This window comes from Polypterus senegalus, chromosome 10, assembly GCF_016835505.1.
Source record: "Polypterus senegalus isolate Bchr_013 chromosome 10, ASM1683550v1, whole genome shotgun sequence".
In the NCBI taxonomy this organism is placed as follows: domain Eukaryota; kingdom Metazoa; phylum Chordata; class Cladistia; order Polypteriformes; family Polypteridae; genus Polypterus; species Polypterus senegalus.
The window spans coordinates 102,814,157-102,840,906 of record NC_053163.1 but is presented as its reverse complement, the minus strand read 5'-3'; the positions used below and the strand labels follow the sequence as shown (position 1 = coordinate 102,840,906).

The window sequence follows — 26,750 nt, the reverse complement described above, 5'->3', positions numbered from 1 at the left end:
AAATGAATTGCTGAACACATGATCGACAGCCAATAGTAGTAAGCAAACCTTTCACATGACACACTGGGTCAACCCACGTGACACTTTTAGTCTCTGGTTTTGGAGACTATGTTTTGTTAACCTTAAGAGATTTTTTTCCAGCTTGAATGGATTTTCCAGATAGTAACAGGTGACGTTGTTTACTTAATCGTCAGAGGATTGTTTAGCGAAAAGGAAAAAGAAGGATTTTATACAACCGGTTATTATTGGTGAGATGGCTGGAGCTGGAAAAACGGCGGCTGTACCTCCCTCCGTGGTTCACGACAGAAGCAATTTCCTCGGCGCCAGGATCCCCACAGAGGTGGATGCCTTGCCCAAACATCTTCAAGATCTGGATAAAGAAGCGTTCAGAAAACTTTTGAGGGGTACGCAGTCCTCCTGTTTTTGTTACTCGTGTGTCTTTTGTGCAGTGAACACTAAAGCAGGAAAAACCGTTTTTTATGATTAAATATTCCCGTTTGTCTCTTAATATTTTTCTGCTTATTTCGGGACCAACAATCATAGGTGCTTGCTGCACGTTTTCACAATAATCAGTGTTAATATCGTAGGCTGTTATTCCTGCTTAACTAGAACAAGGTTGATAGTCAGTCAGGTTTTAAACTTTTATAACTTAAAGGAAAGCACGCCATTTTAAGTTGATTATGTTCAAAATGCAAGGCATAGATTTTTGCGTTGGAGAGATGGTTACTGTTGTTTGTGTGTGTTCTTTATCGTTTTATACCCTTTCCCTTAAGATGCACGCAGACCCACTTTCTTTCATTCTGTTTGATATTGATCTTTGTGCAAGGTCAAAAAGAGGTAATTCCCGTGCTAACTATAGTATGTCAAATATAACAACTGCACTTGGTTGTTCTTGTCAATGTGGGGATGTAGGATTACACAACTACAAACTGCATGGGATGACCGAGTACATGACTCCATGCACATTTTGCAGCAAAGTCTCCCATTTGTAAATATTAACACGCTTGCTGCATTCTGACAGTACCTTTTCAACTCACAAACCTGCCACTACGACTGAAGACAAAGTAATATCTGTCACTGGGGATGTCATATTTTTCACAAATTGTGATCTCCTAGCATGCCTATGACTCTCTACGATTATGTAAATGAAGTCTGTGATTGAAAAACCCTGGAAAGTTTAAGCAATTAGCCTTTACTGCTGTACCCTTGTATGTATGTATGTATGTATGTATCTATACTAATAAAAGTCAAAGCCCTCACTCACTCACTCACTCACTCATCACTAATTCTCCAACTTCCCGTGTGGGTGGAAGGCTGAAATTTGGCAGGTTCATTCCTTACAGCTTCCTTACAAAAGTTGGGCAGGTTTCATTTCGAAATTCTACGCGTAATGGTCATAACTGGAAGCTGTTTTTCTCCATTTACTGTAATGGAGATGAGCTTCAACGCCGTGGGGGCGGAGTTTCGTGTGACATCATCACGCCTCCCACGTAATCACGCAGTACATAGAAAACCAGGAAGACCTCAAAAAAGCGCTGAAGAAAACATTCATTATATAATTGAGAAGGCAGCGAAACAATAAGAAGCGGCGGTGACATATACAACCATATTCATGAGTTCTGCTACTGAAAACAAAGCACGATGTAAACCTACACTTTAAATTAAGTTCATAGACAGGCTGCCGCTGGCATTTGTAATTTAGTGCCTGCCCATATAAGGCCGTCCGTCAGCGGCAATCCAATAGCAAACTGCCACTAAATATTCACGGGTGAAGGACTGTGCTTATGGAGAGGAAGATGAGATGGTCAGGGTGGTGTTTGACACAAACTCAGCGAAACTGCGAGAGAAAGTTTTAAGTGCCAGGACTAAGGTAACATTAAATACAGCCATGGACATAGCACGAGATGGCACCAGCACAGCTGGGAAACTTCGATGCATGTACACCGAGTGGCTCACGTGAACTGGCGCAGTGCACAGATAAAAAGCAACAGTTCCAAAGAGCCCTGAACAAAAACAGAATTACACAATTGAAAAGGCAGCAAAAATATGAAGCGCCTGATACATACAAGCATATTCATAAATCCAACTACTGCGGAAACAAAGCACACGTTGAAAAAAGTCAATGTCCCGCTAAAGGAAGACAGTGTAAAAAAAACCATGCAGTGTGTCAGGACTCAGATAAAGAAGAAGACGAGCTGTTTATTGATGCAGTAAGAAACGAATCGATGAATGAAACCTGTCATCTTTACAACGATTGACAAACACGGAATGTAACTTGAACACAACACATCCTACAAATACGAACCTGATTGAAAGAAATAATGATAATCAAATCCTTGATGACAGCAACACTCAGTAACACTCACAAAACAAATACTGTATATTGACAGTCATGTTACGTTATTTTTAAAATGTTCCCTTTTCTTTTCTAGCTTTTTAACACACTACTTCTCGCTGCGATACACGGGTATATATATATATATGTATATATATATATATATATATATATATATATATATATATATATATATATCGATCTACATACTCGAATAATGGATACTTTATTCGCCATCAATGATTGTTTTGGTAAAGCCATACTCAGTGTATTCATTAGATGAGCGGTAAAAAGTAAGAGCGAGGGGAGGATGACTTATTGAGGCATGCAGGCTGTAGTGCGCGTCAACTCTATCTGAATTGCGCGATCACATTTGAAAAAATATATCTTTTCAAGTTCTATTTAGTCCATATGTGTCAAACTCAAGGGCTGCCCAGCATGTAATTATATCCGGCCCGCGAGATCATTTTATATACTGTATTATTGTTATTAATGGCCCGGGTATATGAAGCGCTGGTAACACAATAAACTACAGATCCCATAATGCAGCGCTTCAGCTGCCTTGCGAACACTTACGCGTTAATCAAGTCTAGCTTATGATGCTGCAAGTTATTGCAAGCTAGCTCACACGATGCTGAAGAGAAAAGTTGATTCTGAAAATAGAGCCTTTAAAACCGATGGGAGGCTGAGTATATGTTTACTGAACCCGTGTGTCTCATTTGTGGAGCTAATGTGGCTGTAATTACAGAATTTAATCTAAGACGGCACTATGAGACAAAACATCAGGGTAACCTGAATGCAATGCAGAAGATACAGAAAGCAGAAGAATTAAATAAGAATCTGACACTTCAGCGGACGTTTTACCCGTGCACAATCACAAAGTGATTTCAAGTGAAGCTGCTTTTATGGGAGACACAAATGCACCAGTGCAACTTGCCCCACTTTCCCTGTTGCCAAGTAATGTTAAACCAAGTCGTCACTACGGTGTTCCCAAATCGCACTTTGCTGATAAACTGAGCGCACTGAGTTTGCACGGCGCTTTGGTGACTTTGAAGAACAAAAAAAGTCCGTCTACATGCGGCTCGAACCTTGTGCATGTTTGGTAGCACATATCTGTGTGAGAAGCTCTTCTCAGTGATAAAGACTAACAAAACAGCACACAGGAGTCGCCTCACTGATGAGCACCTGCAATCCATCCTGAGAATCTCCACAACACAGAACCTCACACCAAACAGAAACGAACCTGTTGCCAAAAAGATGCCAGGCGTCCAGCTCTAAAATGACATATGAGCAAAGACAACTGAATGATTTGATTTGTTATTGCTGAAAGGAACACATTTTATTTATATTTCTAGGTTTTGTTATGCAGCATGTTCATATTTGAATTTGTATAATTTTGACAGGATATATTTTTATGGAGAGCAAAATCTTTTGGGATATTTAAAATCTAAGTTTATTTTTATATAAAATTACATAAGAGTAAAGAAATTTGAATGTTTGTTCTTTTAACGTTTACTTTATTTCTAACTTGTATAATTTAGACAGGATATATTTTTATGGAGAGCAAAATATTATAAGTTGTTTAAGGTTTGAGTTGATTTATTCACGAATAATATTCCTGTCTGTTTTTACCATTCCTACCAAAGATATTTCTGTCGACTAAATAAAAATTCCTTCTATTTAAAATTTAAATAGAACTTGAACAAATACGATAGTTCATAATATCCACGCAGACTTGCACGTAAGAGCGGGAGTTATCCGTTTTAACAAGCAGCGTATTGCACTGATACGAAATAGCTGTGTGTGTATATATGTAGATATGTATGTATATGTATATATGTTTATATATGTGTGTGTGTGTATGTATGTATATATATATGTATTTGTGTGTATATATGTAGATATATATATATGTATATATATGTGTGTGTATATTTATGTGTATATGTATAGATATGTATATATATATATGTTTATGTGTGTGTGTGTGTAAATATATAAATATATATATATATATGACAGCAACACTCATCACTCACAACAGTGACAAAACAATTACATTGACAATAATGTTACGTTATTTTCAAAATGTTTCCTTTTCTTTTTCATTGCTTCTTTAACACACTACTTCTCCGCTGCGAAGCGCAGATATTTTGCTAGTGTATAATATGTGGCACTGTGTCTTGGTAGTTAGGACAGTTGTTCCAGAGTCCTTGGTGTGTATCACAGTCCAGGCACTGCCTGCATGAATTTTACATGTATTCCCAGTGTCTGTCAAGGTTGCTCCTAAGACACACACATTCCAAGGAATATGCTGTTTGGTTGGCAGCATTATATTTTTTCAGTTTGTTTAATTTTATGTCGTATTGGATTGGGAACTTCCTATGTTGCATCTCATGTAACTGGAAAAAAATGTTTTTTAGAAATGTGTCTAACTTTACATATAATTTATTAATCTTCAAAGGTAAATTCAAATGCAAACCACAGCAAAAATATAGAATGTATAAGACAACAGAATATGTTCTATGTTCCCATAACCTCTGGCTGGAGTAAATGACAGGATGTTGCCTAGTGGCAGCAGGCAGAAAAGATTCCCAGAGGCAGTTCTTCTTGCACTCTGGTGGAATGAGCCTGTGACTCAAAATACCTTTTGGGCACATGATTCCTGTATATTCTAAGTTTATTGCGCTAACTAAGATGCAAAAAGTTGTGAGAAACAGGAGACAAAGATAACTGAGCAAGCGAATCACATGTGTGGTATTGGCTGCTAAGACAAAGATCTGTGGCATCCCACAGATGAGGTACGTAGTTCAACAGTTCTTTAATGAACTGTAATTTTTTTGATTTTTTTCAAAATTTAAGTTCTGATAAATTAGTGTCGTTATTTATGGTAGTAAACAATGACAATTAATAATATTAGATACAAAAATAATCCAACAAAACACCAAGCACAAAATGACACAGTCCAGTTTTGCAGATGCTGATAATGTTGGTGTAATTATGAAATGAAATACAATGTGAACAGCCTCCTGAAAGTCATGTAAAGTTTTTTATCCTACAGTTTTTATATTAAATGTATTAACATTTATAAATGTAGGCATTAAAGCACAAAATTACATTCAGTAACATGTAGTATCATGTAGTAAAAAATGTTCTCGTATTCAAATATGTTTTTTCTCAAGGACTTTTATTTGGTGTTTTGCACATTTAATTCTCAATTTCTATCCTTATTACCTCAATCTGGGGTGTGCTTATTTGTTTTAGGAATTAAACAAATGTGGCATTGTTTTTCTGATTTTGCTTGGAATTTTTTTTTTTTAACTTTGTTACATGAACAGCTGTTTGTATAATACTTTAAAATGGAAATGCAGTGGAAATTGTTGCTTTTCATTGGCATTCATTATGTTTTTGCTTTTTACTGACTCCAGTTAAGCAGCTTGTTTAATTAAATGGCCTTTCTTGTGGTCATTTGATAGTCAAATTGCTATATTTAATTATAACCTTTTGTTATGAGTTATATTACAAAACTTTTTTCTTTCATTTTTCTTTTTCCCAGAAAAAGTTTCTGTCTTAATTAAATACAAGTAGAGACAAATAAAAAGCTGATTTTAAGTGTGATGAAAATAGTAATGAATAACATAGAGGCACTGTGACACATGAGGTTTCTTTTCCATTTATGAGATTATTCCAAAAAAAGAAACTGTTGCCCTGAAGACACAGGAAATTTATGCATACATGTTAATTCCCGTTAAAGGTGAAAGATCCCAGTTTAAATAATGGGAAAAGCTGTGAAATGCCATTTAATTAAGTAAAGTGCAGGGATTGATTGGAGCACGAACCCTAAATTTTCTAAATACCCCTATGTTAAGGAATTTAGTTTTCTTCTGTTGTCCAAAGATATATGGTCAGGTAGATTTAATTTACATGTCTCTTAATTAACTAGGAATGAGTAAGTGTGCATACAACCGGTGGTAGATTGGCTTATCTAAGATGAACTTGTAGCTTCGTTTTACAGGGTACATTCTAGATTCCTTTTGCTTCAGACAGGTAGGCAGATTTGTAAAACAATTTTGTAAGTGTATGTACAAAGTAGTAAGGGAACAAAGACCAAATATTTGTTAATAATATAATTATAGTGTAGTTTAAAAGGTTATTCAGACAGTTCCACTATAGTATTTTAAAACATGCTGTATGTCGTCACACACAAATGGCAGTAAGCCTTTTTCATATTTCTGATTAGACTAACCAGTGTCCCTTGTTTATTACCACAAAATTAATCTTAAAAAACTTTGTGGAAAATACAGACTATATTTTAAATTAAACTTTTTAATTTCAGCTGTAGTAAAAGCTCTGGAAGGAGAGGACAGCCGAGAATCTGTTAGAAAAATTGCAGAAAGTGGAGTGGTGCCTGAAGAAAGGATGAGCTACATTATTGCCGGAATGTACACTTTATTGAAGGAGGCATTAAGGCTTCCACTGTCATCTCTTAAACAAGAGGTATGGTTTAAATATTTTTTACAGCAACTGTCTTCTCATTCACAAAACTGCACAATATCATAATTGATGTTAAATGGCATGTTTGGTATTGCCCAGCTTGTCCTGTCAAGAATTGTAGACTTTGTAATTTTCCTTTCACATACATCACATTAAATACAAATGCTCTTTTGTGAACTTAGTACCATATTTGTATATCCAGCTTGGCATTGCATATAACAGTCATGCTGTATTGGTCATCATCAGTGAAGGTATTGTCTCTATTTCATTAGGTTTAGGTTTAGTTTATTTATATAGCACATTTACAACAGCCACACGACTGACCAAAGTGCTGTACATTTAGAAACAACAACATAAAATAGAAATATACGATTTAGCCAAAAGAAGCACAGCAGAAACACATAAAAATAATTTGTATAAATATATCTATACATATACATATATCTACACTTACACACATCTAGGTAGGCAAAATAAGGCCTAGTAAGCCAGAGATAACAGATGTGTTTTTAAAATAGATTTAAAAATAGTCAGACTAGGAGCCATTCGGATTTCAATAGGCAGATCATTCCAAAGACGAGGCCCAATTACCGAGAAAGCACGGTCACCTCTACGCTTTAGTCTGGAGTGTGGAATTAAAAGAAGGTTCTGATCACCGGATCTCAAACTTCTCAGGGGTATATTGGTGAAGCAATTCAGATAAATAGATGGGTGCTTGTTGGTGTAGTGTTTTAAAAACAAATAATAAGATTTTAAAATGTATTCTAAATTGAACAGGCAACCAATGAAGGGACTTCAGAAGCGGAGTCACATGATCCATTTTTTTCTTTTTTAAAAGAAATTTAGCAGCTGCGTTCTGGACCAATTGAAGACGGGCAATTTGGGATTTGGAGATGCCATAATAAAGAGAGTTGTAATAGTCGAGGCGAGATGTAATAAAAGCATGTATGGCCATCTCCAGGGTCTTGTCAGTGAGATAAGGTTTAATTTTTGCAAGCGTGCGAAGCTGATAAAAGCTCGATCCGATCACGGCAGAGACTTGTTTGTCAAGTTTTAATGAGTCATCTAACAGGACACCCAGATTCCGAACCTGTGAAGACCTGAAAGCTGATAAAGGTCCCAGGTCAAATTCCGGGGCCTTCATATGTTCAGAAGGGCCAAAGACTATCACCTCAGTCTTCTCTTCATTTAAGGATAAGAAGTTTTGGGATAGCCAAGATTTAACTTCATCTAAACAAGAGAACAAGGCATTCATAGTCAGTGGATCATTTTTCTTAAAAGGTAAATAAATTTGTGTGTCATCAGCATAAAGGTGAAATGATACCCCATGTTTTCTAAAAATAGAGCCTAGAGGTAGCATATACAGAGAAAATAAAGTGGGAGACAACACAGAGCCTTGAGGAAGACCACAGGAGAGAGAGGACGTTGAGGAGGAGAAGTCTCCTAGCCTAACCATGTATTTTCTATCAGATAAAAATGACTGAAACCATTTTAAAACTGTGCCAGAAAGACCCACCCAGGACTCTAGTCTATTCAGTAATATCGAATGATTGATAGTGTCGAAAGCAGCTGATAAATCTAATAGAACAAGGACCACAGAATCCCCCGTATCAGTGGCTAAAAAGATGTAATTTAACACTCTCAAGAGGGCTGATTCGGTACTGTGGGCCGCCTTGAAACCAGATTGAAAATGCTCAAACAAATTGTTTAAAGCAAGAAAAGATTGAAGTTGGAAAAACACAATCTTTTCCAAAACCTTAGAAAGAAACGGTAGGACCGAGATAGGGCGATAGTTTTTTAAAACTGACAAATCGAGTGAAGGTTTCTTGAGGAGGGAGTAATAGTAGCCACTTTCAAATTAGAAGGAACCATGCGCCTGTTGAGAGGCACTTATTAAAAAAGGATGCTAAGCCCTGGTCCGATCGAATCAATGATTTGTGTTAAAACCTAGTCTAGGATGGATAGCGGAATATGGAGAGGCACTTATTAAAATGGCTTCAGTTTAACAATAGTATCTTTGAGTGACTGTATAGAGACTGGTTCAAAAGTATCCCAAGACATAGACAACGGCAGAGGAGCAGGCTGCTTGGTAGAGAAGATATGGGCTCCCAGACCAGGTTTACTTACTTTATCTTTAAAAAATCTCGAGAAGCTTTCACAAAGGGCAACAGAAGCAACTGACCTAGTGTGTACCGGGGGATTGACAACAGAATTAATAACGGAAAACAAGACCTTAGGTCTAGACTGATTATGCAAAATTAAATTAGAAAAATAGGTTGCCTTAGCTGATTTGGCAGCTCTCTGATAAGCCGATAGACTATCTTTGAACAGCTGTAGAGAAATGTGTAACCTGTCCTTTTTCCACTTACGCTCAGCCTTTCTACAAATCTGCCTTAGTAGCCGAGTCTCTGCAGAATGCCACACTTCAGATTTAGGTTTGAGCTTAAGAAGTTTAAAAGGAGCAGTTTCATTCAATACATCAAGCCAAGCATTTTGTAACAGACTGAGATGTTCGTCTGCATCCAAGTCTGATAATGGAGAGTCCAACAGTAGATGAGAACAAAGCTTTGTAAAACACTGACTAAAATTAACACTAAACTGAGGTGAGTATACCCTAGTCAGAGATGTCACTTTAGAAGAAACATAAGGAAGGCTAGGAAGGCACATGGAAAATAAAACAGGCTTGTGATCAGAGAGCATAAAGTCAGAGACAATAACCTCAGTAATATCAACTCCATAAGAGAGGATGAGGTCAAGAGTATGTCCATGAATGTGAGTGGGACTTTTAACCCACTGTGTCAGATTAAAAGCCTCGATTAGATTAAGAAATTCCCTCGAGAGAGGGTTTGACTGACAACAAACATGAACGTTAAAATCGCCCATCAATAAAAAGCGATCAAATTTAGTAACAATATTACCAATAAAGTCAGTGAATTGCTGAAGAAAGTCCTTATCTGAGTGAGGAGGACGGTAAATCAGCCCTAGGCAGATAGGACCGTTCCAGTCGAGGTGAATAAGTTGAGCTTCAAAGCTGGTATAAATATCCGGAGAGATCGAGGAACACTGCGCTCGATGAGAGTATTTCATCTTGGTAAATTGGTCCGTCCCACAGAGAGATGATTGTTCTGTTTAAATTCATTATTCACACTGGGTGACTCTGTTAAAACTGACTCATGTTAGTAATTTAGCATCCTTCAGGTAAGAGTGTCACACAAGTATCGGATATTGTGTGAATGTCCCTTAGAAGTCAAGGCATGGATCAGTATTATGAAATCATGATGCCCCAATTTGACTTCTTTGAATAAAGCAGTTCAGCTTACTTTATAGCCAAGGTTATTAATGGACAATATTTTAACAGATGTTAGTTATTTATCATACACATGCATGCTGTCACATTGTTTTCATGAAAGTTGTATTATTAGCCAGTTTGCTTATCAAAAACAAAGTATATTACCATTTTGTCTTTAAATTGGTCGTTTCTTTACCTGCATGACTGAGTTTATTGCTTCCTGATCCAGCAACCATTTTTGTGAATAAGTGCTTCCTTGTTTCTACACTCCACGTAATTTTTCTCTAGTTTCCTTAAGTGTATGTTGTATTATTTGCTTATGTCATTTAGAATTATGAGAATCCAAATTTTGTATCAGGGTGTAGCATTGCTGTCCTATGGCTATGGTAGCCTGGCCATCATTTACAGCCCAGTCCATGTCTCTGAAGTTTATCTCTCTTTTTTAATTGTATATAAATTCTGCCAAATTTAATGAATGAAGTCTCCATAATGCTACATTTTTATTCTAATATAAAATTAATTTATATTCATTCCATTTATTTGTGTAGTGGAAATGAACCATAGGCCAAAATGGTTCTGTGAAATAACTGTCCTTTTTTTTTAATGTTTTTGAATATTCCCTATCATTTACTGTCAGTGTTGATTTTTCTAATTTTGCTTTGAAAGTGGCCATTCAGCCTGTCAGGGTGTACATGGGAACAGTTAAATAATCCTCCCGTGATATTAGTACAATTGATAAATCCACTCAGTGTGACACAGTGTCATGATATTAAGAATTATTTGAGGGTGTCTATTTAAACCCCTCATATAAGCATGTTAATATGGGCCCAAGTGATTCTGAAGGGAACAATCACTTTCTTGCAGGAAATAAAGCAAGATTTAGGTAATCTGGATCACTATACTTAATAGGCTCGAAAAACTGGCCATAACTTCTCCATATTTTATGCTACATGAGATTTAAAAGTTTTGAAGGATTTTTTACACCCCCTGGCTTTGTAATAAAGTGAAATTTGAAGTGTTAAATGCTAAGTTTTAAATATGTTTTTTTTTAGGTTTCATTCTGATTGTTGAAAATTTTTCCCTTTTATATTTTCAAGGTATTTAAAGAGGACTTGAGGGATCTAAGGTAAATGATTTGCATGCATTATAAATATATATTACAAAATATATAAAGAGGCAAAAAAAATTTGGGCTGGGTTGATCTAATTTCAAAGTTGGTTGCCTGGAATTGTTTTGGATAAGAAAGATCTGATGTTGAACAAATGAATGTGAAATTCAAGATTTGCAAGAAGATGATAGCATTTAAAAGTACCTGCACATTCAATTTATTTCAGTGCCTAAATCAGAAAAGGCAAAATGGAATCAGTGTGAGAAAATATGGATCGAAAACAAAGCCTGTTCCCAACTGACAGCGTCAGCACGTGCTTCAGCATGCACTGCACAAGGTGTGCTACCTGTTATATATCCCGTTAGACAGGATGATTACATTGGGAGAAGAGCGTGCCTTGTCTAGAGGCAGGGAGAAGAATATGCTTTCTTACCCCACAATGGTGGGCAGGCGACAGTGAGGGTAGATGAATGAGGAAGCTGTCTGAAATGTGTGGTTAGAGGGCTATTGGAGGACTCGGACACAGTGACTCCTGTATAAGCAGATCACTCTGGAATCCTGTAGTCATACCTGACCCATGGCTTAGGCAAGCTAGGCAATTGCATAGGGCCATAAGGAAGAAGACAATTGAGCATATAGTGAGTGACATCAAGCAGTCCAGATATTACTCCGTTATTTTGAATTGCATGCTTATGGTTATGCACCTTATTCCTGTTTTGGCCTGATTCCAGTGCTTAAAGTGGTGCTATGTATAATTTGAATTTTTGTGGTAAAGACTGTGATCTTGATTGGTGATATTTATATAAAAAAAAAAAGTGGCAGTATTCATTAAAAGGTTTTCTTCATAAATTCAACACTCAATACAGGTCTTTCACTAGATTGTTGCATGGTGTGTTCTGTAGTGTCTCCAGATGAAAGCTATAACGTAAATCCTACATAATTTGTTGCAGTTACCCATAGCACTTGGAGAGCGGCACATCTCTTGTGTGCTAACTAAATTGATTTCTAAGAACATCTGTATGGTTGTTTTTTTTTTTTTTTGTTTGTTTTTTAGTAGTAAACTCTTTCTTAATTTTTTTCCAAAATTTTTATTGTAACTGTTTCAGATGCAAATCTTTCCTAGTTAGGTCAGCTAGTGATTTTCTTATTTGCATCTCCTATTTAATTGGTAGCAGTTTAAAAAAAACCTAACAAAAGATACATTAGACACAGTTAAGCATTCGGAGTATGAACAAAGAAGTGAGAAGCAATTAGAAAAAAAGTACAGTGGGATGAAAAAGTTTGGGCAACCTTGTTAATAGTCATTATTTTCCTGTATAAATCGTTGGTTGTTACGATAAAAAATGTCAGTTAAATATATCATATAGGAGACACACACAGTGATATTTGAGAAGTGAAATGAAGTTTATTGGATTTACAGAAAGTGTGCAATAATTGTTCAAACAAAATCAGGCAGGTGTATACATTTGGGCACCACAAAAAAGAAATGAAATCAATATTTAGTAGATCCGCCTTTTGCAGAAATTACAGCCTCTAAACGCTTCCTGTAGGTTCCAATGAGAGTCTGGATTGTGGTTGAAGATATTTTGGACCATTCCTCTTTACAAAACATCTCTAGTTCATTCAGGTTTGATGGCTTCCGAGCATGGACAGCTCTCTTTAACTCACACCACAGATTTTCAATTATATTCAGGTCTGGGGACTGAGATGGTCATTCCAGAACGTTGTACTTGTTCCTCTGCATGAATGCCTTAGTGGATTTTGAGCAGTGTTTCGGGTCGTTGTCTTTTTGAAAGATCCAGCCCTGGCGCAGCTTCAGCTCGGATTCCTGGACATTGGTCTCCAGAATCTGCTGATACTGACTGGACCTCAACTTTGACAAGATTCCCAGTACCTGCACTGGCCACACAGCCCCACAGCATGATGGAACCACCACCATATTTTACTGTAGGTAGCAGGTGTTTTTCTTGGAATGCTATGTTCTTTTTCCTCCATGGATAACGCCCCTTGTTATGCCCAAATAACTCAATTTTAGTTTCATCAGTCCACAGCACCTTATTTCAAAATGAAGCTGGCTTGTCCAAATGTGCTTGAGTGTACCTCGAGCGGGTCTGTTTGTGCTGTGGGCGGAGAAAAGACTTCCTCTGCATCACTCTCGCATACAGCATCTCCTTGTGTAAAGTGCGCCGAATGGTTGAACGATGCACAGTGACTCCATCTGCTGCAAGATGATGTTGTAGGTCTTTGATGCTGGTCTGTGGGTTGACTCTGACTGTTCTCACCATTCGTCGCTTCTGTCTATCCGAAATCTTTCTTGGTCTGCCACTTCGAGCCTTAACTTGAACTGAGCCTGTGGTCTTCCATTTCCTCAATATGTTCCTAACTGTGGAAACAGACAGCTTAAATCTCTGGGACAGCTTTCTGTATCCTTCCCCTAAACCATGATGGTGAACAATCTTTGTCTTCAGGACATTTGAGAGTTGTTTTGTGACCCCCATGTTGCTACTCTTAAGAGAAAATTAAAGGAGGAGGGAAACTTACAATTGACCCCCTTAAATACTCTTTCTCATTATAGGATTCACCTGTGTATGTAGGTCAAGGGTCACTGAGCTTACCAAGCCAATTTGAGTTCCAATAATTAGTTATAAAAGTTTGAAATCAATAAAATGACAACGGTGCCCAAATTTATGCACCTGCCTGACTTTGTTTGAACGATTATTGCACACTTTCTGTAAATCCAATAAACTTCATTTCACTTCTCAAATATCACTGTGTGTGTCTCCTATATGATATATTTAACTGACATTTTTTACCGTAACAACCAATGATTTATACAGGAAAATAATGACTATTAACAAGGTTCCCCAAACTTTTGCATCCCACTGTATATTCCATTAGTAGCAATAATTGGCAACTAATTAAGAAAATGGCTAGACTGAGAACCTGCAATTACCTGGTTTAGGATTGGCAGCTGGTCCATTTGGATAATAGTCATCAGACAGGTGATTGGCATGAAGACAGACACTGGCTACTTGTTCAGAAAAACAGTAAGAAATTTTGACAGCAGGTTGTAAATATAGACTTAAAAATATATAAGCATTTAATAAATGCATACTGCACAATGTTCTCATCAGTTAGTCTTTTAAAGTGCATTTTTAAGCATGAGTCATGTTAACTTCAGGAATGCAAATTAGTGTTAGCTTAATGTTATTTCAAGCTAAGACTTTGCTCACCCTATAAGTATTACCTGAACACTGGCAAGTGGCAAACAAATACATAGACCCTTTGTTTATGCTGCTTTAAAGCTAAGTGTATGTATTTTTTCTTTGAATTTATTTAAAAAAAAAATGTGGTTTCCAATATTGTCAAAAACACTACTTTATTGCTGCATATTTATTCTGAAATGTCAAAACATTACCTATACTTCTCTGTAGTTAGAGTCCACTTCCCTGCTTATTTGTTCTGTTGGCACTGAGTTGAGAACCAGAGCTCTGTGTCATTGTGCTGCTGCTCAAAATTAGTTTCAGTGTAGAACAAACATTTTTATTTGCAGTAGGGCTGTCAAAATAAACAAAAATTAAGATTCAATTACACTAATAGTGAATCTGCATTCAAACATAGCTTCATTATTCTGGGTGCAATGTAGCCATTTGAGCTATATGTGTGTTTTCATATTCTTTCTTGTTATTTCTCAGATTTTCACTTTTTGCTCGTGGTATGCCTACAAAGAATTCAATTTGGAGGGGGTTGCCATGGAAGAAGGCTACAGTAGTGTCAGTAATGTTTACAGAAGATTGCACTGTTTTACTTGCACCACTTGTACTTTACTACTTGTAAATATGTAACAATCTTGGGTGATTTAAACCAGTGCACTACCTCAAGAAAAATGTTATTTTTTTTTATTAATGTAGAATTTTAAAACTATTACAAATGTTTCCAAAAGACTGCACTGCTGTCATTTTTGCCATGTTATTGTCTATGTGACAATCTCTGAGGCTTTTGAAGAAGTGCACGCCTAAGAATCGTATCGATAGGTAGAACTTTATTTGCCCCGGGGGGAATTTGGCTTATAACAAAAGCTCTTTAAATACCTAAATACATTGAAAATAAAAGAAAACAAAGATTCTATAAAACAACTGCTGCTTATAGACCTATAGTTTTGTGCGCGTCCCAAATCTAAGGTGTTGAACACCAGCATTTTCATAGCATTGCATCAAAGATGGGAATTTCTGTATTTGTTTCTAACAATATATAGCATACTTTTATTAAATGTGTCTCTTATCAGAAATGTTAAGAAACCTAACCACATATAAAACTATAGTTGGAAGTTTGTTTTAATGTGTATGAGTTTTTTTTTTGTTTTTTTTTTAAATGTCAGGCTTTATTATGTAACAAATGATATACACTGAAGTCTCCACTTAAAGATTTTTCATGAAACTTCAAATTTTGGCTTTGTAAGGTGGCTGCAGTTTTTACTCATAGTGGACTTTAAGGAGTCATTTGCTTTGTTAAGTCTTATTATATATGGTATTTAACAGAAATGTTTTCTGTGTTTTTTTTTTTTGTTTTGTTTTGTTTTTGTTCAGGATACCAGAAGAATTTATTTTGGATTTTGCCAGTGTAGTGTTTGGAAGCAGGTTTGTAGTTTTTTAGTGGTTTTGATAAGAGATTAGTTTGCCAGTTTTGCTTCCCTTTGAGCAAAATACATGCTATTCCAGCAGTTAATTAAATTTTCTTGCTAACATTGGTCATTCTTAAAATATTTAATATACCAAATGTTTTCTAGATGTCTGTCTATTGTTACCCTCTTTCACTATAATTATATAGCACATTTCACCAAGCAGATATGCCAGCCAATTGTTTTCATGGAGAAAAACATAACAATTTGGATATTAAATATTTGATTGTATTGTGTTTTTATTTAAAATATAATTCGAAGCACAATTTAAGTTCTAAACAGAAACTGCCAGTAGCAATGTGTTTGCACAGAACATGGAGAAGAGAGGGTATGAACGACATTTTACAACTTTGTGATGTATCTGTTCAATTTCAGTTTGTGCTGCAGTTTTTTTATTTGGCAGTTGGATTCTTTTCCAAGAAAAATGAGCTGCTATCTGTTCCTGATCTTGACCACCATAAAGACCATAGAAATAAAAAATAAAAGGTTAAATGGTAATAAGTAATGGCAGATTCAGTTGTATTATTTTTGGTGCATTGCAGCATGACTAGTTTGAAGTCAGGAAACCACTTTCAGTATCTGGATTCGTTTGTATTAGCACAACATTTTTTAAATAAGTATTTTATAATAGAATTCACATGCAAACTGTATATTTATATAAGAACAAATTATCTTTTATCAGGCGTGCTGAACTTGAGGCTGCTGCTGCACTGGAAAGGCCTCAGCTACCAAGCATTGTTGATTTTAAGTGGAGAGTTGATGTGACAATTTCAACAAGGTAAACATCAACATTCTTTCTGTGTTTACATCTGTTTATTCTCATGAGAAGTGCCAAAAACGTTTAATATTTTTAAAGTATGTACTGTACATGTCCATTCTACGTGTAAGAAACACCCATCGTCATCTTCATTTATATTTTAATAACTGAGCTCAACAGATACTTGTGTATTCTTTATGCAGAAATGTACAACAATGATTTTAATGTAGATATTAATGCATTTCTGCATGAATAATCTTTCTCCAAGATTTCTAAAAGTTGGCCACAAGTGCTTTTGTCAGTTTATATAACTTGCTTTATGTGTAATGTGATGCATGGCCAAAATTTTGAATTAAAAATTGAGGTGATTATTAGACAGTATTTAAAGTGAGTTCCACACACATTACCTTGTTGCCAAAATATTGCATAACAATCTGGTAAACAGTCAAATCATGGAGAACTTTTAGCCCCTTTGTTTGAATCCATAAAAAATATTCATTGGATTAATTTAAAATGGAACCTTTAATAAGACAGTTTATTTTAATTACAGCTCCCTAGCACGTGCTTTGCAGCCTTCAATACTTATGCAGATGAAGTTGTCTGATGGAACTGCTTATCGATTTGAGGTAAACGTTCAGCAGACAGAATTTTCCTCTGAGAACAATTCCTTCTTTTTAAAGATTGTTGAACCAGTGTTGGCATGTTTGTATTTATTTAGACAACTGTTGTTTGGTTGCAGTGGCTAGTGCTTATTCCAGCAGCACCAGTCCATCCTAGACCCACATGCAGGAGAAACACTGAAGTGGCCAGGTTCTAAATTGTGTCAACTGGAGCTGCAAGATGGCAAAGATTAAAAACACTTAAATCATGAGTGGGATCTTCCTTCTTTATTTATTGCTTTAATAACTGAGCCTAATAAATGAGCCCTTTTATATTGTTGGTGTCCAATTCAGAGTTACTTTATACCTTGCAGCTGACACTCTCTGGTATATGCCATGCCCCAGAATATAAGCAGCTTCAATAATTTATTAGGCAGTGGATTCTGGTCCATACATTATGTAGTTTTCTGTGGTTTGGCTCAGTTGTCCTCTGTGCAATGTCAAGATATTTATCTAATGTGGATGTCTGTTTAATATGAACCAGTTTGTCCATATTTTATGGAAATGTCTTATTCATGTGATATTCAAGTCATGCTTAAATATTGATACTTAAACAAATTTTAAGTATTTTTGCATACTTTAATACTGGACAGACAACATTCTTGTTCCACATAGTAGCAGTGACTTCATTTAGTCATAGATAATGTATACTACACATCTACCGTTTTATATCAGAACCGGGGTAGGACAGTGGCACAGTGTTTATCACTGCTGATCCCTAGTTCACGTGTCCTGGAACTGACTCCTCAACCTGGAATTGCATGTGTGAATTTATTTTATTAATTAATAGCTTTGAATTGGCCCATTGTGAAAGACTGTCACTTACACCATCACCTTTTACTGAAAAACAAAAACAGTTGTGGTGGTTGACCTTATTATGAAACAGTAAAATGAATAACAAGGTATAATTTGGCAAAGTGAAGGAAGGAATAGGTGCCAGCATTAATTCAGATCATAGTAAATAAATGTTTTTCACAGACTTACAGTCAGGAATCTTTCAGAGATAGAATATATAAGAAAAGTACTATGTGCATATTACATTAAAGAGAAGTTGAATAGTTTACAGCAAACACCTTTCAAATGTTACATAAGAGTTTTCCTGCACCAAAAAATAAAATGATTATAAGCATGGAATATACAGTACATACACTAGAATGCAAGGGAAATTAGTCAGTAGGAGTTAGATTTGTAAATGTGACAATTTTACTGGAAGAAATATAAAAACAATTCAGTGATCAAGAAATCGGGTGGTGAAATTTTGTTCAGCCATCAGTATTTCTTATCTTACTTTTACAATTCCATACTTTTGAATTCTTATTTGTTTTCTTTAAAAAATAACAACAGTAAAATCAAAACTTAAATTGTACATTATACCATCCAGCAAAGTGTATATTAAAGGATAAACTCATACAGAAGTGCATGACTTTGTATTGAAGGTTGGCATTTAATCAATCAGGGTGTCATGTTTCTCAGAGTCCTTTTAATAGGTTAATATGTTTGTTTTTTAATTTTATTTACCGTATATACAGATGTATTGTTATGCATATATGAAAGACAAAATAAGTGCACTGAGTAATTACGACTGGCCACTGTATAAAACTGCTGCAGTTTTCAAGCAAATTGTTTATCAAACAAGTGAAGAATGTCCACTTTTTAAGCAGCACTCCACCGTCAGATTCTTGTTTAATTTGAAACTGAAGCACCACAGATGTTATAGGAGACCCCAAGTGGTACTAGCAGTTTAAAGAAGGTTAACCTCTTGAAAATGGCTGCAACAGTCATTGTCCAATAACAATATGGACTGCAAAGATGATCTGGGAGGTTCAACAAATTCATCCATCCATCCATTATCCAACCCGCTATATCCTAACTACAGGGTCATTGGGGTCTGCTGGAGCCAATCCCAGCCAACACAGGGTGCAAGGTAGGAAACAAACCCCGGGCAGGGCGCCAGCCCACCGCAGGGCATGCGCACACACACACCAAGCACACACTAGGGACAATTTAGAATCGCCAGTGCACCTAACCTGCTTGTCTTTGGACTGTGGGAGGAAACCCACACAGACAAGGGGAGAACATGCAAACTCCACGCAGGGAGGACCCGGGAAGTGAACTCTGGTCTCCTAACTGCGAGGCAGAAGCACTGCCCACTGTGCCACCATTCAACAAATTGGGGGGAGGGGGGTAACAAACACAGTTATCAGGTGATAACATAACTATACATTTCACTTAAGAATTTACATGGTAGCTTCACGTTAACAAATGTTGAGCTGCCAGTCCAAGGCCAACACAACACTGCAGCTAAGTGCTTGATTACCTTGATCCTGCTGTTAAAATTTGTAGTATTTGAATTGTAAAAGCTATCAAAAATTGATTGTTGGCTTGTTGCTGAAAAGTGAACATTTTTCATCAAGCGGTTGTGCTGCATACACATTTATATTAGCGCCACTAAACAACTTAGGAACACACCTGAGCGATCAAATACTAGGTGTAGTAGAAAGAGCTGTTTTACCATTATAGTATATTATATTATATTTATATATATAATTCACTAAGGCAAGACACCCATGGAAAACACGCCGGAAGGGTAGATTCACTAAGCTGCCAACAAGTAAGACACCTATGGCGCATGCAGGGAGCACCCATGCCCACCAACTCCAAGACCATTGGATACGACAACAACTCACAGAGCCACGCCCACGAATTCGGACGCGACGACACAGAAAGAACAGCGTCATTTATATACGTCTGTCGTGGAGGCCTCATGTACTTCCGAGCCACCTTGACCTCGTGCACCATAGCAAACTGTTTTACATGCTACATACAGCAATTCGCATCCACGACAAACATGCGTCTTCTTCACTCACGGACAATTATATGTTGCTCTATCCAGAGTTCCATCTTTTCATTCACTTTCTGTTATATCCTCAAACCTTCCCTTTTTCGACAACTGTGTCTTTCCAGATGTGTTCAACCATCAATAAATAATTATGCGGCGTTTGTTATGCCGCGGGTTCACTATTGTGTTGTAGTTTGCTCTCTCCAGAGTTTCATCTTTTCATTCACTTACTGTTGTATTCTCACATCAACCCGTTTTAGACAGTGTTTCCAGAAGTGTTTAGCATTCAATAAATAATTATGCATGAGATTGAGCGTGTGTCTAGGCGTGGGTAAGCCGTTGAACCCCATTCGGGCTGCAAAACATGGAATTCCCTCTAAGTGCGACTCGTACACTCCCACTGTTTTCGTCCCTACCCTTTGTACACACACCCCTCCCACCTTGCTACTACTGTGGTCGGGTGTCTTGGTGGATTATATATAGAAAAGCAGCCAAAACTGCACAGAGCAATGAAACGTCTACGTGAGTCACAGGTGCTTCTGGACTGTGCAAAGATGACAACGACTCAAGTGACGAGTTGGAGGTGGGCACATGAGCGGGAAGTGCATACTGAACGAGATATCAGCAGACTAGCATGACGGAGGGAGTTGAATGGACGTCCTTCTCTCCTCCCGTTCCACACTCCGCGACTGAGTGCCGTGCACCCCCATCCCTCTGTCTGGCAGGAGAAGGCATGAAGGCAGTCCGCCAGTTTTCAGTCACGGACGATTGTGTGTTGGTTCGTTCAGTGCATTGTTACAATGTTGCTTTTCTTGCTGATTTATTACATTACCGATTTTTCAAATTTAAATTTTCTCCCTGTGCTTAAAAATCATTAAAAAACCAGCCTGATTATGCGGCGTTATGGTACGCCGCAGGTTGGCTAGTGTAATATATATATATCTAATGGCTTACAACACAGTGACCATTCCTACAGCTTATTCATTAAACTCTGAACATTTGTTTATTGCAATCCCTTGCAAATTCACTTTTCAAGATTTACAGGTCAATTTGTAACGCTACGCTGATATTCAGTCTTGAGTCCTTCAATATAACCAATACTGTATATGCGCTTTACTGAAGAATTTTCATTTTTTGCGCATTTTCTTCTTCTCTTCAGGCAGTAAATTAGTTCACAGTAATTTGTAAGCTTCCAGAAAAATGAGTTGGTCCCATTTGTGCTCAGTTTAATTCAAACTTACCGATCAGTTTGTATAATATTTTGAGTAATTTAGCAACCCAAGAACTTTCTCATAACATGTCTGTAATAGAGTTAAATTGTGTTGTATTACTTTTAACATACGTTATGTAGTATTCTGTCGTTTGGTCCAGTGGCCAATCTTTCCAAGGTCAAGATACAGTATTTAACCAGTATATACTTCTGTAAACATCATCCAATTCATCAATATCTGTTGGTAATGTCTTAAATTTTTAAATGTTCTGTCTATATTTCATGTTTAAATATTGACATTTAGGTACAAAACATGGAAATGTTACAATTAATGACACATTTTTCTCTATTTTCATTTTAGGGCATAGGTTTAACTTTTTAGCCACAGTCCTTTAACTTGAGTTGAATTTTGCTGGTACATATAGATTCCTCCTGTGTACTTGGGTCATATTTTAGTTTAGTTTAAAAGCATATGTATGCTGGTATGTAACTTAATCCAATGTATTCTGTACTTAATTAACTTCTACAATAATGAAATTAAAAGTTTATAGTTTACACAATACCTACTGATTTATTGTATATTTTTTCTTCCATTCTGTTGTAGGTGCCAGTTTCGAAGTTCCAGGAGCTCCGTTACAATGTAGCACTTATTTTAAAAGAGATGAATGATTTAGAGAAGCGAAGTGTTCTGAAAATACAAGACTAATGGGTGTTTTTTTTTATTTTTATATTTTACATGAAGATTTGGAGTTTTCCTGTAAATAAGACAAAATTCTGTACATAACCTTGTTTTCACTTAAGATAAATGATTTTTCAGCAGCTTTAAGTATTAAAGAATAAAATAACTTAATCATGTTCACTAATTTTTTTTCTGTTTCTCATGTACAATGAGCATTAATGTTACTAGATTGTGAATTGTTCTAGTCCATTTTTGCTTCATTTCAGGCCTTCTTGGTTATAATTTTGAGTGAGTAATTACTTTTGGCTCTTCACTGGCAATTGCTAGATTATTATATTTTAAATGTTTTAGCCATGTTTAACCCAGCAAGTACAGCTAATGTATTCTGTGTAAAATATAGCAGTGTGCTTACCAACATCTAGAGATAAGAAAGAATATCCAGTCATTTTAACAGAAAATGAAATGGTCAATATACTGTATTGTACACCTTGTTAACAAAAGTGGAAAACATTTTGTGTCAGTGCTTCATAATTTTTTTTTTTTAAATAAATTCAGTAACTTTGGTTTCTCAAAAAGACATGCAATATGAATGCCAGCGGTGCCAAGCTCTTTGAGGTTCTAGACAGCTGCATGCTTTGATCATCCTGGAAAACCACTTAATCTGATATTAAAGTAATTCTACAATATGAAGCACGGGTGACCTGGGGATTCAGTTTACTAAATACATAATAATCTTCATAAAACTTGCCTTTTAAAGTATAAAATACAAAAGGTGTTTATTTGTAACCCATCTTGTATCATGGAGACTACAGGAGTCAGACCAGAGTGCAACAGTGGGCCAAATACAGGGCACACACACTTTACTCATGCTATGCCAATGTAGCATTGTCAGTTTAACCATTTTAACAACAACATCTTTGGATTATGGGAGCAAACAAGAATAACCTGCATACATAGTTACTACTTGACTAATTTGAAAGATAGTCTGTATTAAAAAAAATATGCTTAATGTTATGGTGGAGTTGATATGCTTGTAGACTTCATAATGGTGTATGCAAGAACCTGGTTTATAATGACTCCTAGCTAAATGCCTTTGTTACCCCATATCTTACTTGGATTTTAATTATCTAGTTGGTTAATATGAAATCCACTTCCTTGCTTTGTTTTGTAGTCATTCTGTGTAACCAGACAGACCACCATTTTTTTTTTTTTTATGCCTCACTCAAACCAAGCTGTAATCTTAGCACATGCTTTACATGTATGGTCCACATGTTTGGAACTTTGTATTCTTCATAGTGTCGTCTGTGGCTTTTATTTTTTTTTTTTTTTGCACTGTCATTCTGCACTGGTACGTGAATTTGAACTGTATAAGCAGATGGAGTGGAGTATCAGATAAAATGTGCCACAAGCATAAGGACAAAATTGTGAGGGAAGTCTGCCCAGGGTAGAATTGTGTGGTTTTTTTTTGTATAACACTTATGTTTTTTTCCAGTTGAACAGTGAGCAGATGAATGTAAAAATTCATTCATGAAGACTGAAACACAGCACGTCAAAAAATCTGAGGATATTTGGCTGAACACAGTTGTGTTCATCTCTCATTTGTACCTTAGCAATGTCCGTAATCTGTTTTGACTGTAGAAGGAAAATACATGGATGGCAATGAATGTGGACATTGTGCACTTCCCCATGTCAAATGAACAGTTGTAAAACTTGGCTGTTTTTTTTAAGTGAGAAAAGGGTTAAAAAAAAAAAAGTTAAAACAATCTTAAGTTAACATTTTTAAAGGTAAGGCACAGGACCTGCCCTTCCTCAAGACAATGGTCTTCCATTCACTTCCATGTGGAGACTGCAGCTTTTCTGATAGGCTGATTAGCAACCATAAACGGGCCTGCTGTGACTATGTCCATAGATGTGCCTGGCACTAGACTGCTGCCCTGGTTAGAGTTGTTTACTACTGTGTGCCCAAAGCTATCACAATTGGCCTCATCTCTCTACTAGTGTCCATATTTGAGCAATGTTGTGTGGTGGCCAAGAAAGTCAGTTCCACACTGTAGCCGGTTTGATTTCTGGCCTCAACCTACAGGTTAACCTTGAACAAGTCACTTATTCTATTTGCTATGGAAAGGTGTTAACAAATAAAAAATTTTTCATAATGAATGGATGACTTTATTAAGGGATCAAGAGCTTTAATGCACTGAAAATGAGCAAGCCACCAGAGCTGGGATCAAAAACTATGTGCTTAAATGACTACTGATACAGTGCTTAGTTGTAGTGTCTACAGTGGCAGCATAAGTCACAAATGGATCAGCCCTGGACAGCACACCAATTCTAGTAAAGGCATATAGTGGAACAAAATATAATTGTGTTTTTTTAATAGACTAGGAGTGGTTAGTTAAATAGAAGTAAAATAAGGAAAGCCCATCCATTTTCTAAAGTCACTTATTTAACTGAGTATTGGTGCACAGGACAAGGATGTGATGTTAGCAGAATATATATTAGAGGACACACTGATACACACACGTCCACTTTCTATTATGCAGAAAAAAATAGAAACGTGTCTAAGCAACAAAGATGGGAAGGAGCATAACATAGATGGGTACACATTTTTAGGAAGGATAGACAGAACAGAAAAGGAAGTGGGGTTGCTGTTTATATCAAACAGAATTTAACTCTTTAAGTCTTGTTCAGTTGAACGACAAGCCCCATCTTAGTGAGGACATCTGGATTAGTCTGGAAAGCTATAGGAAATGAGGCATTATTTTAGGACTGCATTATAGACCCAGGAAAACCAGACACTAATTTCAATGAACATCTGTTTGGTAATGTTAAAAAGGCACATTTACAGGGGGATGTTAGAGTCAGGGGAGACTTAAACTACCTGAATATTAACTGGGATAACCTTGCAATTAGCGAAGCACAAGAACAGGAGTTTTTAGAAGTAATCAGTGACTGTCTTTAACACATTATATTTAAGCACCAACATTGGGATGAAGCCTGTCTAGATTTAGTATTATGTAATAATCGAGATAGAATTGAGGTTATAGAGGTGATTGAACCAACAGGGCCAAGTGACCATAATATAATACAATTCTCACTGTTTTGGAAGAGTATGGATGTAAACACTAAAACTGTTAGGTTTAACTTTGGTACGGTAAGTCCAAGGAGGATAGACTAGGATAAGCTTTTAAGTGTGGAGCCAGGCGACTGTTGTGCATTATATTTTAAAAGATTTTACATATAAGGTACAAGTACATACCTAAATTTGGAATTAGTAGGAAATTAAAACAAAAACTCAGCAGTGGGTTAATAAAGAGTTGAAAAAGAAGTTGCAAAGGAAAAAACAGTTGTATAAAGGTAAGACCAAAAATTCTAATGTGAATGGTGAGGCATATGAGAACATGAGGGCAACCATTAAGGAAGAAATTACAAAGAATAAAAGGCAAGTTAGAGAGGAATATAGGATATATGGTGAAGTAAGGACCAAAAAGATTATTTCAGTATTTTAGTAGTAAAAGAACAGTCAAGAGGAGGTGAAATGCATCAGGAATTGTAAAGGGGAATTAAAAATACTGACAGTGAAATGCTAGATGTTCAAAATCTTGCATTTTTCTGAGGTCCTCACATGTGAAGAAGTGGATAACCACCTAACAGTAACAGACATACTAAGGGGGGTACTGAGAACTTTGGAAATTGTACAAGGAGAAGTATTGCTCAGATTAAATAGGCTGATATCAAATAAACCAGATAATATTTATTCTCGAGTTCTTAAGGAGGTTAGCAAGTACAATGTAAACCCTTGACACATATTTTCAGGAAGTCAGTGTTCACTGGGGAAATTCCGAAAGACTGGAAAATTGCAGATGTTATCCAGTTATATAAAAAGGGTGATGATGCAGAAACTATAGGCTTGTAAGCTTAACATGCATCACAGGGAATTTAAAAGAATGGCATATTAAGGAAAAGATAGACAAATACTGCGGTGGGCTGGCGCCCTGCCCAGGGTTTGTTTCCTGCCTTGCGCCCTGCGTTGGCTGGGATTGGCTCCAGCAGACCCCCGTGACCCTGCAGTTAGGATATAATGGGTTGGATAATGGATGGATGGATAGACAAATACATGGAAAGAACAGGAATTTTACTGAACAGTCAGCATGGGCTCAGAAGAGGAAGGTTGTGTTTCACCAACAGGCAAAGTGGAGGAAATTATTTATTTTGACTTTCAGAAAGCATTTGATAAGGTGCCACATGAGAGGTTGGGCATCAAACTAAAAGAAGTGGGAGTTCAGGGTGATGTTTTTAGATGGGTGCAGAATTGGCTCAGACAGTGGAAGCAGAAGATTATGATACAAGGAACTTTATCAGAATTGGCTGTTATTAAGAGTGGTGTTCCACAAGGGTCAGTGCTAGGGTCTCTGAAATTTTTAATGTATATAAATGATTTGGATAAGAATATAAGTAAAAAGCTGGTTAAGTTTAAAGATGATACCAAGCCAGGTGGATTGTCAGATAATCTAGAATCATTACGGCGGGACTTAGACAGCATACAGGCTTTGGCAGAGTTGTGGCAGATGAAATTTAATGTCAGCAAATGTAAAGTGTTACGTGTAGGAGTTAAAGATTTTAGCTTTGAATATACAATGGGAGGTCTGAAAACTGAAAGTACACCTAATGGGAAGGATTTAGGAATCATAGTGGACTCTGCGCT

At 36.5% G+C, this 26,750-nt stretch overlaps 1 protein-coding gene across 2 annotated transcripts; it reads left to right on the top strand.

The window, feature by feature from the left end:
• The first annotated feature begins 43 nt into the window (after window positions 1–43).
• commd5 (COMM domain containing 5) lies at window positions 44–22,558 on the top strand. Of its 2 annotated transcripts, XM_039766275.1 has the most exons (7): window positions 44–404; window positions 6,672–6,832; window positions 11,216–11,244; window positions 15,813–15,863; window positions 16,587–16,682; window positions 17,212–17,287; window positions 21,974–22,558. In XM_039766275.1, exons 1-7 carry the CDS (start codon window positions 254–256, stop codon window positions 22,073–22,075), a joined length of 666 nt encoding a protein of 221 aa, XP_039622209.1. In that variant the 5' UTR covers window positions 44–253; the 3' UTR covers window positions 22,076–22,558. The 2 variants fall into 2 exon arrangements, with proteins under 2 accessions (XP_039622209.1, XP_039622210.1); XM_039766276.1 differs by lacking the exon at window positions 15,813–15,863.
• The last annotated feature ends 4,192 nt before the right edge of the window (window positions 22,559–26,750 follow it).